The following is a 16659-nucleotide window of genomic DNA, read 5'->3' on the forward strand; positions in this document are numbered from 1 at the left end:
TCTCAAACAAACACAATCACAGACTTTCCGACGCCCCCCTCCCATCAAAGACCACTTTACATGCATCCCGAACTGCCTTTAGATCCTTGTAGTCTGCTTTTGTTCCCACAATTGTCCTCAACTTTCCTGCTTCCACCCATTGCCGAATCGAATCCAGGTCGGTCGCATTTGGCTCCAAGAAGATAGATGAGTACTTGACTGCATAGCGAGATGCCCGAGCTACTCGGATTCGATCCATCACGTTCAAGCCAACACGGACAGGGAAAGGCACAATTGCCTTGTCTTGCTTGCTTGGAGATCGTCGCATAACGCTAGAGTTTTGGAGAACGTCTCCCGAAGTGAGTATAGACACTGTAACGATGGCCCCCTTCGGCCGCATCAGTGACAGATACTCCATCGCACTCCCTGTGGTATCAAAAATAAAATCGACAGATTGTGGAGGAATTACAGTTTTAGGATCCGATTTTTTATAGTCGATGACTGACACGGTAGATGTGAGTTTATCTCGCGGTGTGAATTCAAAACGGAGTCTACTTACTTTCGTCCACAATCCCCTCGCCCAAGAGTTCCGTTACCTTGGGTACTTTGCCGGTGGAAACCGTGGTGATCACTTTGCCAGCTTTGAAAACATTTTTCGCTAGTTGACAAGCGAAAATGCCAGTTCCACCCACTGTGACAAGTTAAGCATCCAATCTGCAATAGTGGAATTCGAGAAAACCTACGCCCAGCAGGTACGAAAACAGTTCTTCCTTCGAGATCCCCTTCGTAACCCCGAAGCGCCTGCAGCGCCGTCATGGACGCCAAAGGAATTGAGGCGGCGTCTTCCATAGAAAGACCCTTCGGTTTCAATGCGACGAATTCTTCAGTCGATCTTGCGAGTTCACTCCATGATCCACGGTGACATTCTGGCAATCGAACAAAGACCTCATCACCGGCCTTAAAGCGCGTCACCTGGGATCCGGTATTCACAACCGTACCGGCACAATCATAGCCGATTTTGTACGGAAAGCTTCACATAAAAGTTAGATTGAGGAATCAATCCGGGAACACAAAGCTGTCACCTGTCCTTGAGAACCAGTTTGGTTGCCCCCGCGGCTTTTTTAACATCTATCGGGTTGATACTCGCGGCATGGACTTTGATCAAGATGTCGGTGGGGTGTTCCACGGCCAGCGAGGGAACTTCACCCAGCTCGTATTGATCTGGCGTAGCATGCTTTGGAATGTTAATAGAAAGCATCTTGTCTACCGTAAGAGTAGCGAAAGCTACTCGATACCAAACGAGACAGTCAGTTTCTTTTAATAGCCGAAATCATATTTGATTCGGAGCTTCAATTTGCCCGACGGAGGCGGGTGGAGGCCAAGAGCCAGCCCATCGCCGTTTCCGGTTCAACCTCCATTTTTGCTGCGGCAAGAACTTTTTTTTCTTAGTCATGTCGATCACAAGGAAAATTGATAAACACACCACCCAGATTGATCTGATTCGTTTGGAAAAGCTGATGGTTATTCAAGGTTCCCCGGTGGCGGGTTCGCTCTGACCGGAATATCAGTACTCCTCTCTTCATCGCTATCTCGTCTTATCTGTTTCGTTTCTTCTCCCTTCTGCCGAGTCACCTTTTCACTTTTGAGCGAGGGTCATGTTGCTACTATTTCGCTAGCATAATGACACGTCCTGCCTCACTACGAGAGGCCCATAAAACCTTTATAAGCTTCGGCACGACGAGGGAGCGAGAATTCTTCAAGTCAATGGCTCCACAGTCTTACCTGCTATACCTGAAGACCTGAAAGGAAAGCCCAGATCACGAGATCCTATTTGCACTGTTTGTCTTTTTGTATTTAACTCTCTTTCTTTCTCTTCTTCTCTCTCTAATTTGAAGATTCTTGTAGAATGTCACTTCTTCTTCTTCTTCTTCTTCTTCGTTGAATCGCGCCCCTCATTCCACACGAACACTCTCTCTTTCGACTGTTTAAGATCTTGCAACTCCTTTCTCCGTGGAGATTTTCGAGATCTTTACGAATTTTAAGTATAAAGTTGGCCAACTCCGGTCGTAGTCTCCGAGACGTCTATTTTTGCTTTTTATATCTCAAAGCGCTCCGGAAATGCGTGGGCCTGACATTTGGAGGCGGGTACCATGTTCTGTTGGGAGGCCTTTTAAGGCGGGGAGATTAAGTAGGGTATGTGGGCGACTCTTCCACTAAAGAAACGCGGAAGCTATGGCATATTTTTTCGTCCTATTTTTTTTAAAGTATTTACTAGATGTAACTACAACTAATGTTTTTTATTGGATTGGATTGGATTGGATTGGGTGAGATTCTTTCATTCTAGTAAAGGCATTCTTATTAAGGTGTGGCTTGTGCTCTTCCCCGTGGTCGCGTCTCACCCGATTTTTGTCTTCCGCCTTTTGTTCCACCTCCCATGAGACAATGAATCTAGCACGCCATGGGCAGACAAGCCTACCTGAACCGGCTCGCTCTGGTAAGTGCTTCCTAGCTAGTTCTCCGTCAACTGCATGTACTGAACTGTCCGCTTTCCAGGGCCGGTCCCCGTACGATGCCCCCGACTACGGCGCGGTGGATCCCTCGAGCACAGTGCGACGAGTCTCCAGCATCCACGCCGATGACTACATGCAACAGTATGACCACCGCGGCCACCCTGTCAACCCCGAGTCTAAAGTCCTCGGACGGGGCCTGCGGAGAGCTAAGAATGACATCCTCTCAACGATGGGGATCGTGGTGAGCGGTGAGGACCGGAACACCAGGGTCCCCAATGAACAGCAGAAGATCAACCAGATCGCCACCGAGAATGACTTTGGCTTGGTCATAACCACCCTGGACCAGCTGTTCGTCTTCTTCGGCACCTGGTGGACTAATTCGCTCACGGCTCGCATTCTGGTAGGATCCGCGCAACCGTGTTTTATCGTATAAGTACAAGGCTGACTATCCGTCATATGGGAGATAGACATACCGACGCTATACCCATGCTGCCCTGCTGGATGTCATCCGCTCTGAACGTGGGTCTACAGGGATTCTCGGTTTCTATTTTGCCGGAATCCCTGCCTGGGCAGTATCCAGTGGTTTCACTATTGCCCGTGAAACCCCATTGAAGCGGACATTTACTTCTGTCCGAGATTATCTCCTGGCGAAGACAGGCGATGGCGGCCTCTCTCTCATCGTCCGTTCGGTATTCGGAGTTGCGTACACGGCGTGAGTATATTCGAGAATCGAATCAGAGCGCAGGCACTAATGACCATTCCCAGGGCGAGGACATCGGTTCTCATGTTTTCCGTGGAAACCTACATGTACTCTTTGCTCCAGTCACTCTCGCTCGTGGCACCAAGCTCTCTCCCCAGTCTTCGCTTCTTTATCCCCTTTGGTGCCGAATCCCTCATTCAGCTGCCGCCACTCCCGACACAATTCACCTTCCACTCCGTAAGCGCCTCGCTTACAGGCCTGTTAACCTCTCCTGGTGTTCTCGTTTTTTTATATGCATATTACCTGCGCCCGGAGCTCGAAGAGCGTATTTACAGATTGATCCGTCGAAGGCTGCCAAAACCCACCCTCGCAGATGAACTTTCGGTTCGTGTCGCTTTTGAAGAGAACCTCATTGAGTGGGTGGTGCCTACACTTGGGCGGAGGTCGGAAGAGGAAACTCGGCGTGCCAAACTTACATTCCTTGAGGATGTCCAGTGCGAGCTGGCCGCTTTGCGGGGATGGGTTTTCTCGTGGTTTGGTCTTCGATCAAGACAAGCGCCAGATCAGCAAGTCATCGAACCGGCCAGGGATGACAGGATTGAAAGTCTTCGCAACTCCATCGAGACCTTGCAAAATGAGCTCGAGGGGGCACAGTCGCGCAATCACACGACCGAGCGTGGACCGGATGAGCTCCTGGAAAGGAATTTAGCAGCCATTCCTCCTTCTCACGTCGTCGACATTACGCGACCAGACTTGCCGGATGCTGCGCAAGCCTTGCAGTCCGACGTGGTCACCACCACAATTGCCATGAATCAGGTGCTCACGAACGAGAACCGAATGTCGCAGTCTCCGGGAGAGATGAGTAGCGACTACTTTTCCGAAATGGCCACTCTAGGACAGGCGAGCGCCCTCTCGACCTCTTCCAATCCGAACGACCAGCCGACAGATCAGGATGTACAGCACGGCGAGGGAACAGCCATGGACCGGCAGAATTCGCGGTCAAACACCCTGTTCTCGCACCCATCGTCCCCTGAGACATCTCCGCCAACCTCGCCTCGTGTCCGGGCATCACTGATCCATCAAAGCTCCGACATCATCACAATGCAACTCGAGCTGCTGGGCAACCACAACCGCAACGCGCAAAACCAGACTCGGAACCAGGATCACCTGGCTGTCCGGCCCAGCACTGATGACCCTTCCCGGCCACCCTCGACGACCGTCGACCGCAGATCGATCGCCGAGTTCCTGGATGCCTTGATCTCGAGCCAGCATCATACAACGCTGAGTCCCCAGCACGCAGTAGTGCACCAATCTTTCGCCGCAGACAGCAGCGCCCTTACCGACGTTGTTGCCGAGCCTGACCCCCCCCATGCCTGAAACTCAGCCTCCGCATCCCCTCCCAGACGCCGCGATCACCGACCATCCAGCTCTCGAAGCCACGGCCGACGCCCCCGTCTCCAGTATCAACCCAAACATCCTGCCCGACGGCGTGGAGGAGCCAAACGACGGCGAAGACGAATCCCACACCCACCTATCCCCAGCCCCAGGTCCGGACCTCCCCCAAAACCCAGACATAGTAGAACTGGACACACTCATGGGCCAACCACCACTCACCTCCGCCACAACACTCCCATTCCCCTCACAATCTTTTCTAAACCCATCAACCCTCGCACACAGAGTAACGCTCCTCTCCGCACACCCAGTCGACTCGCTCGCCTCCCACCTCGCCGCAATACTAAGCATCATCCTGCTCTCCCCGCTGGAATCCCTCTCCCTTCGCTCCCTGGCACACTCCTACCTTGTCTCCGCGCACCGCTCTTCTTCGTCCGCCATCCAGCTCGCGGATCTCCATCCGCTGGGCCTGTGGTTCGGCGCAAGCTCGTGGACCGATGCTTTTGCCTATACGGGGCGCCTCGTCCTTATGCGTGGGATGCAAGCTGCGCTCAGGGCGGGCGTGTGGGGATTCCTTGTTGGTTCGACTATGAGGATCGGGAGGAATTTTTGTGGGTGGGGGAAGTTGTGATTCACGTCATCTACTTAATTAACTCTTCTTTCTTGCTCTAACAATTGAAATGAAGATGGAGAAGGATGGATGGATATGGCTGCTTTCAATCAAGACTACTCATACAATTCATATTCATCAACCAATAACTCCTTCTTCGCACTCAACCCCATCCGATCCAAGATAAAAAAAAAAAAGAAAAAGTCGAAAGCTCACAAAAGAATAACTAACCCGCCCATGCCATCAATAGGTGTAGTACAGGGAGAACCCAAAAAACCAGATGTGATTTGTTTTCCAAGGCGCAGCACTGCATGGAGCACAGCCAGTGGACGCTTATCTGGTTCATTGGATTAAAATCATAGGTTCCGGGCCGGTGTAAAAGGGAAAATTTGGGGGAACAGATGGAACAGGAGAGAGGAATGGGAAGAAACGTGTGCCGGAAAGCAGAGAGCGGGAGTAATTGATGGCGGCGATTTCAGGTGGGTGGTGAGAGTGATGATAGCGCGAACATCGGGATCATGATTTCAGCGCAAGACAAAGAAGAGAGACAGACACGCAGCAGGCAGGGAGGACGAGGGATTCGATAAATCAGAGTAATAAAAAGGGGTTTCAAAACAATATGTACAGTTGAAACAAAGATGGAGGCAGACGAGCGCAGCATGAGGCTAATCCATGCCATCCGTTTCCAACACTCAGCTGCTGGCCGTCTGGGCCGGCGGGGGATGCGGGCTTTTGTTCGAGCCCCCTTGGACAGCTCCCGCCTGAGTGCTGCTGCCACTGCGCTGAGTCTGCGGCGTTCCGCTGCGACTAGACTGGGTGGCGCCATTCATAGCCGGAGAGCTAGTGACGCCGGCACGGGTCTGCTGCGCTGTCTGCGAAACGCGCATCATGGGCGAGAAGCCTTGATTCTGGGGCACCTGCATTGCGGGATTGCCGTTTGGCAGGCCGGATTGCGGCGTCGGCGTCTGGAAGTTGCCGTCGTGCGGGACTTGGTAGTTGGCCTGGGCGGCGTTCAAGCTGCCGGCGGCGGCGTTCATGGCCGCTTGTTGAGACATTCGCTGTTGCTGGTACTGGTTGAGGCGCTCTGTGGCCAGTTTATTGACCTGATCTGCGGGCAGGTTCGGGTTGCTTCGTTGAATCTGGCTTTGGATGGTGCTGATGGTTGGAACGATGCCGCTGGAAAGCGGATTGGGCTGGCTCATCCGGGGTGACGGGGTAGACACGCCCTGCGGTGTACCGGCGTGGAACGATGGGCTTTGCATTCCTCCCTGTGCCTGGAGCGCGGCCATCATGGCAGCGTTGTTGGGGCCGTTGTTGACATTGGGCATGTTCAAGTTCGGTGAGTGCGAACCTTGCGGTGCGAACTGCTGTTGGCCGTGGAACTGTTGCTGTGCCTGCTGGGGTTGGCCTTGGGGATGAGGGTGCTGCTGTTGCTGCTGTCGAGACTGCAGTATACGCTGCTGTTCCTGCAGTCGGTTTGCTTCGCGGATGACCCGGGCGTTGTCTGGAGACGTCTGCATCGGCATTCCAGGTCTAGCGCCCGCGCCTTGCTGCATCTGAGCTTGCGGCATCATCTTCATTGCCATGGCATTTGGAGGCATTTGGCCATTGACCGGGGCTCCAGCGGGCATCCCCTGCATTGAAAGGGGGCGACCTTGGTTCACGCTAGCATTAGGAGTCATGCCGTTGGTCATTCCATTTGGAGTGCCACCGGTCAGGCCAGAGTTGGCGGGGTTGGTGGGAACGCCGTTGGGGTTCCGATTAGGAGCATTCATCATTTGGGTGGGCTGCTGCTGATTGGGGATTTGACCGGCACGCTGAGCAGCAAGACTGGCCCTTTGCTGAGCGATCATCTGCTGTCGGTACTGTTCTTGCCTTTCTTGCAGCTTCATCTCCCGATCGTACTTGAGTCGACTGAATTCAGCCGGAGATGAGATCGGAGGTTTGGGCTGATTCGCCTCATTGGCCTTTCGGAGCGAAGCCAAGTGAGATGCTTAAGGAGGAAAGGTCAGCTATTTTCCCAAGTGCTGTATGTATCCAAACTTACCGTGTTGCTGCTTTTGAAGCATCGTCTCCCGCTTCTTAGCCAGCTTCCGCATAGCATCAAGCAAGGCGAGATGTTTCGAAGATCTTCTCCGGTCGACTCGAAGAGGCTGCGTCGTTCTGCGCCGAATCGGTGGTTGCGGCTGACCGTTATTGCTCTGTTGCTGTTGCTGCTGTTGAGCGGCTTGCTGCTGCGCCAGAACAGTGCGCTGTGCCGTTTCCAGTCTCTGGTGGTAGGCCCGGAAGTACTGAGTCTTGGACATCTCCGCAGGGAGACCTTCCAGTCCCACCCAGCGCTCAAAGCACTCCCAAGGAGTGCGCCTCTCAGCCCCAGATGTGAACAGAGAAGACGGTGTCAGACAGCTAGAAATAAGAGACCAATTGTAGGAATACTCTTTGACTAGACGGCGCAACTCGTCATCCTCGGCATAGGTCCATTGCGATGACTGTCGAGATTCGAAAAATCCAACTGACGGCATGGGATATTCAGTCGGAGGGCGGAACGAATGGCCAGGGTGAATTCGATCACGGATGCTCTTGTTCTCGGGCCTAAAGAGCGCAACGTTGGTCTGTTCCGGGGGTATCTCAGTAACACGATGCTCCGATTCAGAATCGTATTGAGAGTAATCGTATCTGCTTCGTTTTCGGGGCCGTTCATCGTCATGGAAGCTGATCTTGGTAGTCGCGAACTTGGAGACGGGAAGAAGATCGGTCTTCCAAGTTGAATCTGGAGGTGTTTTGAATGTCGGTACACTTGTCTCCGGAGCGATCCGGATAGGAGCGTACACCGGCAGTTCTTCCAATAGTTTCTCGGCAGCAGGAGTCATGTTAATGGAAAAAGTGAACTCATCCAAGCCGAGCGAGAAGATAGCCGCCGGAGCGACAGTATCTTGAAGGTCGTGTCGTGGCTCATCGTTGAAGCCATCGCTGACCGATTCCTCCTCAGCGGACGGAACGAGATCGGGTGTAGGGTGATCGCCTGGCGCCTCTGACGGGGAGGTTGCGCTTGTCTTCCCGGCATCCTTCGCTTCGGCGTTGAGAGTTGGTATTTTTGCATTCACTCGAAGGAGAGCACGGTGTTCCTCGTCACTATTGACATACTCCGCACACCAGTCGGCGCAACTTTTGGCCGCAGCTACTTTCCACTTTCTTTCCTCACGGAAGTCGGTTCGCATCCACTTCATGTGATCCAAGACAACATCCCAGTGCGTGCCCTGGCGGACGGGCTCGGCAGACCGCTTCATTTGCCGCAGGGGCCATCGGTTGGCATTTTGGAGGGCATAGATGCGCCGCAAGGTACGGCAGTCCATCTGCTCCTGGTACTCCAGCAAATGGTTTTCCGTGCTCAGCGTCTTGTGTGCAGAGCTCAAGAGGGTATTCAGGTTCGAACCCCGAGGCGGAGCATAGGCGCGATTCAAGAACAAGGTGAACAGATAGTCTTGCTCCTCGTTCACCTTCGCAATTGCATCGCTGGAATCTCGCTGGCCAAGGTCCATAGAATCAGGTCTCTCCAGTAGGGATGGTGTCTGCTTCGGGAAGACAACGGTTGAAAGCCGGGTTCGCTCCTTTTCTCGGTCTTTCCGATCCTTGAACCGCATCCTTGCGACGGCATCGGGGGAGTCTTTCTCCGTCACAACTCTCGGGGTCTCTCCGAGTATTTCGGAGACAGATTTATGACGAATGGCACCTGACGAAACGCGCGTAGTCATGCGTTCCGGCTGGGAGAGACCGGATTGGGTGGGTGAAATCCTCTTTGCTGCTTGCATATCGGACATGGCATCAACAGCCGGCTCGGCATCTTTGGGCAGGGGCTGAGTTGGCGAAAGTGGCTCCGTTGAAGCAGCTCCATCATGTCTAGTCTCGTCGACATCCATTCGATCTTTGTCGGTCTCGTTTGTCATGCCATCAGGGACATGATGCAGTGATCGCGCCTCCTCCATGCGCAATTGTTCATCCGGGGTCGATGGAACCAAGCTCTCGCGCGCTTTGACAGATCGATCATGCCTAGAAATCGGGTGGTCGATCTTTCCAACGACGTCTGCTTCGTCTGCGGGGCTGGTGTCTGGCGATGCAGCAACAGGAATAGGGGTATTATTAGAGTAGGGTCCAGCGGAGGAGGCGGGTGAAAGTGGTTGTTCGGTATGCGCAGGTCCCAAGGTGAGAGAAGGCCGCTTGTCGTGTTTCTTTCGCGTGAGAGAATCAGCAGGAAACTCCAGCGTTGGAGCGCCCTTCATTCCACTGGGAGAGGTCTTTATTTCCGCGACATCGTGATCCTGGGTCTCGGCTGCTCTTTGCTCGGCGCGCGGTGACCGAGTAGACGGCGCGGTCGACGGAGTCGGTACATTCAGATCCTGCGACCGTTGGGGACTGATCGCGGACGCTGGCGGTTGCTTCTGTCCTGTCGCATCCGCAGAGATTGGCGCGACTTCAGGCGATTCTTCTCCTGCGACGGTTCCGATCGCAGTCACAGGGGCGCCATCGACCGTGGGCGGTGGAGCGACTGCGCTCTCAGCAGCGGTTGATGCGGCGGCCTTTCTGCTTGCCGAACGCGTGAGATGTGGATTCGAGGGTGGTGGCAGAGTGGATTCGTTGAAGTAGCGACCTCTATAATGGGGCATTAGCATCGAAACCCCAAAAATATCGCATCGCGCGACCGATCAATGTGGCAGAAAAAATGGAAAGAACACCAAACAAACTTACTTGGAGAGGTCGTTGGCGTCAAGGAACGCTTGTTCCTTTTGTTGGTAGTGCGAGTCCCCGGTCGCGCCCTCGGTCGCGCCCACACCCACCGTGGCGTAAAACAGCTCTGTAAGTTTGGCCTGTCGTCGAGCTACGACTGCATGCAGCTCGTCACGGAGCATGGCGAGGTCATCTAGACCGCGGAAATGGCTTCAAACCGGATCGACAGGACGAGCAGCTCGTCGCAGCGCATGGGGGCCTTGGTTCGGGCACACCGCATCCAATTAACGCGGGGAAAAAAAGGGGAGTGGACTGCGCGAGGGCATCCAGAAGGAAAAAATCGCTCAGAAAGGATGAAACAGATGTGGTGATGGTGGGAGACGATGGGGGAGGGGGAGGAAGACGACTGAAGGGGTGAAGACCCTGATTTGTGTTGTGTACGGGTAACGAAGAGAAGCAGCAGCGGGCATTGGCGGGAGCAATGGGTTCCCTTGGCCGTACGGCCCCGTTACGCCCTCAATGAGACCCTCAGAGAGAGGTTGGTGTGGTTGTCAAGCAACCAAATACGAAAAGACCTAATATTCACTCCAGTCGCCTTTAATCTCAAGTCAATGTCCGCGATGGTTCGCGACTAACATGGTGTGGCCGCCGTGGACAGGCTCGTCACAGCGCCAACGGGGTTGTATCAGTGTGTATGGCCGTATGGTCATTTTGACTAATCCGCTTGCAGACATTATCACTCCGCTCTCTAATCGATAAACGAAAAAAAAAAGAAAATACAGACAGGCAGTCAATTCAGCTCTTGCACACCTCGCACATCCACCACCACGTCCCAGATCATGGTCAAGCGCAAGAGGCCCGACGCGGCCAAAGACGATAAACCCGCCACCCCTTCGTCCAAGGCCATCAAAGCCACGGCCACCGCGACAGAAGCTCCCGATGTAGCTCTACGCCTGCAGATCGTCACTGGTTCCTACGAGCGAGTCTTGCACGGATTCACGGCGGGCATTCCTGCCTCATGCTTGGGGCCCGCCAAATCGGACTCATCGTCGGTCCAATGTGTGGACTCGTTCCTGTTCGAGGCGCATGGATCCGCCATCCGCTGTCTGGCGCTGTCACCAACCCCCAAGGCCACGGACCCTGCTGAAGCCCCCAAGGTCATCTTGGCCAGCGGTGGAACGGATGAGCGCATCAATCTCTATTCCCTGTCGGCCGCACCCCCCGCCGTGAACGACGAATATCCCTCGGTGCCGACCTTGGCCGGAAACAAAATTCTCGAAAATCCGAAGAACCGCGAGCTAGGGTCGTTGTTGCACCATTCGGCCACCATCTCGGCCTTGGTTTTCCCGTCGCGCAGTAAACTGTTAGCTGCAGCGGAAGACAATACCATCTCAGTGTCCAAAACCCGTGATTGGAGCGTTGTCTCGACGATCAAGGCCCCGGGTCCCAAGGTGCAGGGCAGACCCAGTGGTGACACAGCGCCTCCCGGGGCAGCGCCGTCTGGAGTCAATCATTTTGCAGTGCATCCGAGCATGAAGTTGATGCTGAGCGTGGGGAGAGGAGAGAGGTGCATGCGGCTGTGGAATTTGGTGACGGGCAAGAAGGCCGGTGTGTTGAATTTTGGGAGAGAGGTGCTACAGAGTGTCAAGGAGAGCAGATGGAGCAGCGGAGAAGGCCGGCGGATTGCATGGAATCCCGAAGGAGAGAATTTTGCCGTTGCCTTTGAATGGGGCGCAGTGGTGTTTGGAATTGTAAGTTGCTATCGGTCCGAGTCACGACATGCTCTAATCATTTATACAGGACTCGACTCCAAAGTGCCGTGTCTTGCCCAGTCCCCGGAGCAAGCTGCACCAGATGAAATACATCTCCTTGGGAGAGGACCAGGCGGATGAGTTGCTTGCCGTGTCCACGGAGGATGGCCGAGTGATCTTCTATTCGACCATGGTGCTCCAGAAGGCGGAAGAGGATGATGAGTCTCCGATTCCTCACGCGACTCCGGTTGCTCAAATTGGTGGGAAACAGGCTGGCCTCCCCGGGCGCATCAAGGACTTTGAGATTCTGGGTCTGGAGGGGCAGTCGAAGGAATTCCGTGACAATTTCTTGGTGGTGACTGGCAACAGTGATGGGGTGGTGCGCATCTGGAAGATCACCGGTAAAGAGCTGGCGGCAAAACCATCCGCCGACGAGACTCGCCAGGTTGGAGATCTCTTGACGACCTATGAAACGGGCAATCGCATTACTTGTCTGGCATCTTTTATCATGCTGCCAGCCGAGGATCCATCCACTCTGCTGGACTCGGAGGCGGATGAAGAGGAAGAGGAAGAGGAAGAGGCCGAGTCAAGCAGCGACGAGAGCGATGAGGAATAGGGTTGATGTGATACCCAGCATGTAGAATAAATAGTATGTGGCATTCGGGGGTTTTGAAAAGAATAATTCCATGCTATCGTTTCCAAACAATAATTATTAGGCCGATGGAAGTCATCTCTCTCTGTAGTAGAACAATAGCCCACACTCACCGCCCACACTCCACTGCACAAAACTCCCCACTCCAGTTTCTTTCATCATGAGCCACACGCCGCATTTTTCTCTCTCGCTTCCATCCACCCCCACCACCACCCTAGAAGAAGGTTGACTCTCGCTGCTTCTTCGCCTCTCGCAATCATGGCTACCAACGGCGACTTTCCCGACGACGACTCCCAGCCCGGGTCCCCCGTGCTCGAGGCCACCAACCAGGACTTTGACGACAACCTAGACCAGGAAAAGCCCCTCAAGTCGGCCATGAAGAAGTCCGCGGCGCCTCCGGTATCCCAGCCCACGCGCCCAGAACTCCCCGAACAGCCCAACCCAGACACCCTCGACTTCTCAAAATTGACGCCCTTGTCCCCCGAGGTGATCAGCCGTCAAGCCAGTATAAACGTTGGGACAGTAGGACATGTCGCTCAGTTCGTGCATATTTCCTCGGGTGTTGGATTTGGCTAACACACTCCCCACAGCGGCAAGTCGACGGTCGTCAAGGCCATCTCGGAGGTGCAGACCGTCCGTTTCAAGAATGAGCTGGAGCGCAATATCACCATCAAGTTGGGTTATGCCAATGCCAAGATCTACAAGTGCGACAATCCCGCGTGCCCTCGGCCGACGTGCTACAAGAGCTACCGCAGTGACAAGGAGGTCGACCCGCCGTGTGAGCGGGAAGGATGTGAGGGACGGTACCGGCTGCTCCGACATATCTCCTTTGTGGACTGCCCTGGTCACGACATTCTGGTGGGTTGCCTATGTTTTGTCTGTTCGTTTCGCCTTTTTCCACTAACTAATCTATTTACATCTAGATGTCTACCATGTTGTCTGGCGCTGCCGTCATGGACGCTGCCCTCCTTCTGATTGCTGGAAACGAACCATGCCCGCAGCCTCAGACCTCGGAGCATCTTGCGGCCATTGAGATCATGAAGCTCAGCCACATTGTCATCCTGCAGAACAAGGTGGACCTGATGCGGGAGGATGCGGCCCTTCAGCACTACGAGTCGATTCGCAAGTTCATTCGTGGTACCGTTGCCGATGGCTCGCCCATTATCCCCATCTCCGCGCAGCTGAAGTATAACATCGATGCCGTCAATGAGAGTTTGGTGGCGAATATCCCGGTCCCCATGCGGGATTTCTCTGCCTCGCCCCACATGATGGTTATCCGGTCGTTTGACGTGAACAAGCCCGGTGCCGAGATCGACGAGCTCAAGGGTGGTGTGGCTGGTGGCTCCATCCTGACTGGTGTGCTCAAGCTGAACGATGAGATTGAAATCCGTCCTGGTCTCGTCACCAAGGATGAGAACGGCAAGATCCAGTGCCGCTCGATTTTCTCGCGCGTTGTGTCGCTCTTCGCCGAGCACAACGACTTGAAGTTCGCCGTGCCCGGTGGTCTGATTGGTGTTGGTACTCGGGTTGACCCGACGCTTTGCCGTGCTGATCGTCTGGTTGGTTTCGTGCTGGGCCACCGCGGCCGCCTGCCTGCCATCTACACGGAGATCGAGGTCAACTACTTCCTGCTCCGCCGCCTCCTGGGTGTCAAGACCGCCGACGGCAAGCAGGCCAAGGTGGCCAAGCTGGCTAAGAACGAAGTTCTCATGATCAACGTTGGCAGTACCGCCACTGGCGCCAAGGTGCTAGGTGTCAAGGCCGATGCCGCTAAGCTCAGTCTGACCAGCCCGGCCTGCACGGAGGTTGGTGAGAAGATTGCTATCAGTCGGAGAATCGAGAAGCACTGGCGTCTGATCGGGTGGGCCAACATTGTCGCGTAAGTCCACGTCTGATTTTTTTTCTTGTCATCTTGCTAACCCTTGTGATTAGTGGTAACACCCTGGAGCCCGTTTCAAACTAAACTCGCCCATTTTGCATGATGCCCCCAGCCCGAACAAAATAGGGAGAGGCTGCTCCGGCTCACTAGGCAGTCGTACCAGTGAGAGCGCATGTCTTGTCTGCGCTGCCACCTCCGGGCATTCGACCCCTGGGCACGAGTTCGCCGATTCCCAGATAATCGCAAGAGAAAAAGGGGGTTTTGTTACGATCACGACGAGACGGCAAGGTTACATGGAATGGCATTACAAAAACGGTGCCCCCTGCTGGATAGAAAGAGCGCAAGCAAGGATTCCGTCTCCCTCTGTTTTGGCCAGAGAGAAGATGTATCTGGACTGCGAGCCACGTTGGACGAAAGAAAAAATGGGTTCATTTCTATGATGTGTTCTAGGGAGTTGTATCCGAGGAGATTTCCCCGTTCTGTGCATTTATTATTACTATTGGATTTGGAGTGTAGATAGAGAATCCAGTTCTTGTAGTTGCTGCCCGTTTCTTTGTTTGTTCTTCCTTAGTCAGACGGGGCCACTGTTGTTTGCTTCTTCCTCGCCAGGAACACCTGTCTCTTTCGTTCTTTCTCTGTCACTGTCCTTGCGAGTCTGCAATCATGTATATTCTCGAGGTGAGTCGGCAAGAAATTAATTATATGCGCCTTGTTTCCCATTGGGCCACTCACTGACCCATCGTTTTGTCCGCTTCTAGCAACTCGCGCGTCTGCTCGACCGTCCGCTCTTCCCATGGAAGAACGTGCTCGTGGGCTTCTCGCTGGGCCAGTATGTGCTAGAGGGCCTCTTGTCGCTGCGGCAGTATAAGTTCCTGCAGCGCACGAAGGCTCCCAAGGTCCTAGAGGGCGAAGTGTCCCAAAAGGTCTTTGACCAGAGTCAGGTAAGGACACTTTATGATTCCCCCCCCTTTCAACGACAGGGCACCGCTAACTAGAGAATAATGAGCATAGGCATACGGTCGCGCAAAAGCCAAGTTCAACCTCGTCTCCGGTTTCTACGGTCAAGTCCAAAACCTGGTCTTCATCTACGGCGATGTCCTCCCCAAACTCTGGGGCGTCGCCGGTGTGGTGCTGGCGCGGTACTTGCCCGGACGGTTCCAGGGCGAAATCTGCCAGACACTGCTCTTTCTCTTCGGTTTCAACATCCTCAGTACTGTTCTCTCGCTGCCTGTCTCGTACTACAACACGTTCGTGCTGGAGGAGAAGTTCGGGTTCAACAAGCAGACGCTCAAGCTCTGGGTGACGGATATGCTGAAGGGCCAGATGCTGGGCATTGTCCTTGGCGCACCCATCATCAGCGCCGTGCTCAAGATCATTCAGAAGACCGGGACCTCGTTCTTCTACTACCTGTGGCTGTTTGGTATCTTTGTTCAGATCTTCGCGATCACCATCTACCCGATTGTCATTCTGCCGCTGTTCAACAAGCTCTCGCCGCTCGAGCCCGGTGCCCTGAAGACTGGCGTTGAGAACTTGGCCCAGAAGCTCAAGTTCCCGCTTCAGGAATTGCATGTTATCGATGGTAGCAAGCGTAGCGCTCACAGCAACGCCTACTTCTATGGTCTGCCGTGGAAGAAGCACATCGTCATCTACGATACGCTGATTGAGAAGAGTGAGCCCGAGGAGGTCGTTGCCGTGCTGAGCCATGAGCTTGGCCACTGGAGTCTGAGCCACACGACCAAGCTCTTCGGTATTGCGCAGTTCCACATGTTCTACATCTTTGCGCTCTTCTCCGTGTTCGTCAACAACAAGTCCCTGTACCAGTCCTTTGGTTTTGTCAAGGAGCAGCCCATCATGATTGGATTCCTGCTATTCTCCGACGCCCTGGCACCTATGGACGCCGTCGTCAAGCTGCTGATGAACATTCTGAGCCGCAAGTTCGAATTCGAAGCTGGTATGTTTATTATCTCATATACATCCTTCATCATCTATACTGACATGTTGTAGACGCATTCGCCCAGAATCTCGGCTACAAGAAGGAACTCGCTGCGTCACTCCTCAAGCTCCAGATCCAGAACCTGAGCACCATGGACGCCGACTGGATGTATGCCAGCTACCACTACTCGCACCCCATCCTCACGGAGCGACTCGGTGCGCTGGGCTGGAAGGGCGGTAATGTCACGGGCCGCAAGGAGGAGGACAGCGAGAAGCCCATTAAGGCGGCTGATCGTGAGCTGTAGTCTATTTTCCATGTTTTTTTCCTTCATGACCGAGAATCGGCGGATGCTGATGATATAGAGTGGCTTGGTTCATATGGGGTGGGAAGCAACGTACCTGGGCTACATGCAAACTAAATTATCTGGCGGATTCGATTCAATCCGCAATCAATGCTTTAGATGACTTTACTTATTTGGTTTCAAATGGAATGAATGCTTCTTTATATTCAGGGTAAAGACGAAGGAAGACA

General features: G+C 54.0%; 6 protein-coding genes across 6 annotated transcripts; 4 read left to right on the forward strand and 2 right to left on the reverse strand.

Annotated features, from left to right (window-relative positions):
* Positions 1 to 16: 16 nt before the first annotated feature.
* Positions 17 to 1237, reverse strand: N7510_007169 (NADP-dependent oxidoreductase; the record flags this gene model as incomplete). The annotated part of the gene is made up of 4 exons (XM_056979094.1): positions 17 to 480; positions 539 to 670; positions 723 to 1009; positions 1062 to 1237. 4 exons carry the CDS (start codon positions 1235 to 1237, stop codon positions 17 to 19), a joined length of 1059 nt encoding a protein of 352 aa, XP_056832137.1.
* Positions 1238 to 2437: 1200 nt separating this feature from the next.
* On the forward strand, positions 2438 to 5212 carry N7510_007170 (uncharacterized protein; the record flags this gene model as incomplete). Its single annotated transcript, XM_056979095.1, has 5 exons — positions 2438 to 2473; positions 2533 to 2889; positions 2957 to 3201; positions 3255 to 4488; positions 4574 to 5212. The coding sequence occupies 5 exons, from the start codon at positions 2438 to 2440 to the stop codon at positions 5210 to 5212; spliced, it is 2511 nt and encodes an 836-aa protein (XP_056832138.1).
* A 671-nt stretch (positions 5213 to 5883) lies between these two features.
* Positions 5884 to 10095, reverse strand: eaf1 (MYB and HSA domain protein; the record flags this gene model as incomplete). Its single annotated transcript, XM_056979096.1, has 3 exons — positions 5884 to 7184; positions 7239 to 9838; positions 9935 to 10095. The coding sequence occupies 3 exons, from the start codon at positions 10093 to 10095 to the stop codon at positions 5884 to 5886; spliced, it is 4062 nt and encodes a 1353-aa protein (XP_056832139.1).
* A 657-nt stretch (positions 10096 to 10752) lies between these two features.
* Positions 10753 to 12280, forward strand: N7510_007172 (putative 60S ribosome biogenesis protein Mak11; the record flags this gene model as incomplete). Its single annotated transcript, XM_056979097.1, has 2 exons — positions 10753 to 11664; positions 11714 to 12280. The coding sequence occupies 2 exons, from the start codon at positions 10753 to 10755 to the stop codon at positions 12278 to 12280; spliced, it is 1479 nt and encodes a 492-aa protein (XP_056832140.1).
* A 294-nt stretch (positions 12281 to 12574) lies between these two features.
* N7510_007173 (translation initiation factor eIF2 subunit gamma) lies at positions 12575 to 14279 on the forward strand (the record flags this gene model as incomplete). Its single annotated transcript, XM_056979098.1, has 4 exons — positions 12575 to 12855; positions 12907 to 13174; positions 13240 to 14195; positions 14249 to 14279. The coding sequence occupies 4 exons, from the start codon at positions 12575 to 12577 to the stop codon at positions 14277 to 14279; spliced, it is 1536 nt and encodes a 511-aa protein (XP_056832141.1).
* Positions 14280 to 14858: 579 nt separating this feature from the next.
* Positions 14859 to 16432, forward strand: N7510_007174 (zinc metalloprotease; the record flags this gene model as incomplete). Its single annotated transcript, XM_056979099.1, has 4 exons — positions 14859 to 14873; positions 14954 to 15136; positions 15207 to 16146; positions 16200 to 16432. The coding sequence occupies 4 exons, from the start codon at positions 14859 to 14861 to the stop codon at positions 16430 to 16432; spliced, it is 1371 nt and encodes a 456-aa protein (XP_056832142.1).
* Between the last annotated feature and the right edge of the window lie 227 nt (positions 16433 to 16659).

The sequence above is a fragment of the Penicillium lagena genome (assembly GCF_028827675.1).
Source record: "Penicillium lagena strain IBT 129212 chromosome Unknown utg000005l_segment0_segment0, whole genome shotgun sequence".
Classification (NCBI taxonomy): domain Eukaryota; kingdom Fungi; phylum Ascomycota; class Eurotiomycetes; order Eurotiales; family Aspergillaceae; genus Penicillium; species Penicillium lagena.